At 45.7% G+C, this 2442-nt stretch overlaps 1 protein-coding gene across 1 annotated transcript; it reads left to right on the top strand.

Annotated features, from left to right (window-relative positions):
- Window positions 1-243: 243 nt before the first annotated feature.
- On the top strand, window positions 244-2070 carry LOC110857504 (retrovirus-related Pol polyprotein from transposon RE1). The gene is made up of 2 exons (XM_022106092.1): window positions 244-1075; window positions 1172-2070. Exons 1-2 carry the CDS (start codon window positions 244-246, stop codon window positions 2068-2070), a joined length of 1731 nt encoding a protein of 576 aa, XP_021961784.1.
- The last annotated feature ends 372 nt before the right edge of the window (window positions 2071-2442 follow it).

Genomic DNA, 2442 nt, shown 5'->3' with positions numbered 1-2442 from the left:
GGTTATCCACTCATTTTACACAAAAAGTGCAGTGAAGAACAATCATCGGTTATCCACTCATTTTACACAAAAAGTGCAGTGAAGAACAATCAACGGTTATCCACTCATTTTACACAAAAAGTGCAGTGAAGAACTCACACGCAAGCAAATAACAGTAAGTGTGTTAGGATCAAGTTACATCGCGTACGTGAACTTGAAACAAGTAGTGTGAGCAAAAGTGCAGTTAGAGCGACGATCAACACGATGTCTACTACTACACCAAAGCCACTCATGTCCCATATCAAGCCTCTGTCAAGCTCCAACTATGCACGCTGGAAGCTAGAAGTAAGTACTGCTCTCCAATCGGTGGAATTATGGGACCATTGCGATGGCAGTAAAAAGAGACCTGTTCCTACTGCTTCGGATCCCAAGGTGGATGAGATAAAGAAATGGGATAAAGAAGATGCCATGGCCCGTAGCTGCATCATCCCGTTGCTGGACGACCGGCAGATAAATCATGTGAGCAACCTGTCCACAGCGCAGGAGATTTGGCAGAAGCTGAAAAAAGTGCATGATGATACGTCTGCATTGAACAAAGATCAAACATTGACTCGCTTCTTCAGCTACAAAATCAATGATGATCAATCCCCGGTGGAGGGACTAGAAGAGATTGAAAAATTAGCCAATGCTCTCAGGTCGCTGGGGTCTCCACAGGATTCAGCATCCATTATCGCTCGAGTTCTGACTGCTCTTCCCTCGAAGTATCAAAGCTTCAAGCTCGCCTGGGATTCCGTAGGTAAAGCAGAACAAACCTTGGAAAACTTGCACGTTAGACTCCAAAAGATGGAGAAAATGGAGACAGGAGAGCAGGAGTGCAGTTCTGATTCTAATAATCCATCAAATGTTGCATTTTTCGCTGGGAAAGAGCAACATCGTCATGAGGGGAAAGGGAAGAAGAATCAAGGGGGAAAAAATAACAAAGCCAGCAACAAAAAGAAAGGGGCGTGTTTTTACTGTAAGAAGGACGGCCACCACATTCAGGAATGTAGGAGTCGCATCAGGGACAAGGCTGCTGGGGAAGGAAAAGCTACTGGTGGTGGAAATAATAAAAACCAACAGCAGCAGAAGAAGGGTCAAAATAATCAAAAAGCCCGAGGAAACGACAATGATGAAGGTCCGAATGCATGCCAAGCATTCATGGGACATGTTCAACCCATCCTCCCTTCCCTGCATCCCTCTGATATCTGGATTTGTGACAGCGGAGCAACCTCTCAGTTCACAGGGAGAAGGGACTGGTTCATTCAATATCAAGAGTTGGCTAATCCCATTCCAGTAAGACAAGCGGATGGAAATAACACCAAAGCGGTGGGAAAAGGGGTCGTCCTCATTGATGCATGGATGGATGAAACCTGGACTCCCATACCACTAACAAATGTCCTTTACATACCTGGTGGATCCAATCTCTTCAGTGAAGCAGTAATGGATGGGAAAGGGTACAAAATAGTTAAGCAGAGTGGAACTGTTAACTTTTACAAAGATGGGAAACTCGGTCCCCAAGCAAAGCTAGCAAGAGGAGTCTACATAATGGGGTTCCGACCATTGGTTGAGGAGGAGGTGGCCTACTCAGCGAGCTTGTGGCATCAAAGGCTTGCCCATGTTAACCCTGCCTTCATCAAAAAGTCCGTGACTACTGGTGCAGTTGAGGGATTGCGACTTGAAGACTTAAAGGATGATGGATGGAAATGTGCGAACTGTCCTTTAGCCAAAGCTACAAAACTCCCCTTCCCTGCCCAACCCACGAGAGCTGCGAAGAAAGGGGAACTCATCCATATTGACCTCTCAGGACGAATGCCCACCAAGTCGCTAGGAGGAAAGGAGTACTTCATGCTTATAAAAGATGATAAAACAGGATTTCGCCACGTATCCTTCCTGGAAAAGAAATCGGATGCTGCTGAAAACATAATAAACTTCCTGAGATTTTTCAAAAATCAAACTGGCGAAAATATCAAGAGAATAAAAACTGACGGAGGAGGCGAGTTCATGGGGGAAGAATTGCAGCAGTTCCTACGTGAGGAGGGAATAATTCATTAATAATGCCTCAAGCCAACGGGAAAATAGAAAGGGAAATGCGTACGGTCAAGGAATCAGCCAGGGCCATGCTTCTTCAAAGTGGGTTACCGGACAAGCTCTGGGGGGAGGCTGTGGGGACAGCAGTCTACACTCTAAACCGCACCCTAAATAGCTACAACCATGAGAAGACAGCCTTTGAGGAAGTTTTTGGGAAGAAACCTAACTTGCTCTACATGCGTACATTTGGCTGCCCGTGTTATGCACACATACCAAAGCAGAAGAGAGGAGGAGAAGTTTGGGGACCCACGGCCGTAAAAGCAAATCTAGTTGGATATGATCACATGAACAAGGTCTACCGACTGTATGATCCTAAAAAAGGAGTCATCTTTCCAG

The sequence above is a fragment of the Folsomia candida genome, unplaced genomic scaffold, assembly GCF_002217175.1.
Source record: "Folsomia candida strain VU population unplaced genomic scaffold, ASM221717v1 Fcan01_Sc019, whole genome shotgun sequence".
Classification (NCBI taxonomy): domain Eukaryota; kingdom Metazoa; phylum Arthropoda; class Collembola; order Entomobryomorpha; family Isotomidae; genus Folsomia; species Folsomia candida.
Note: the sequence above shows the minus strand (reverse complement) of the source record. Positions and strands in the feature narration are given on the sequence as shown.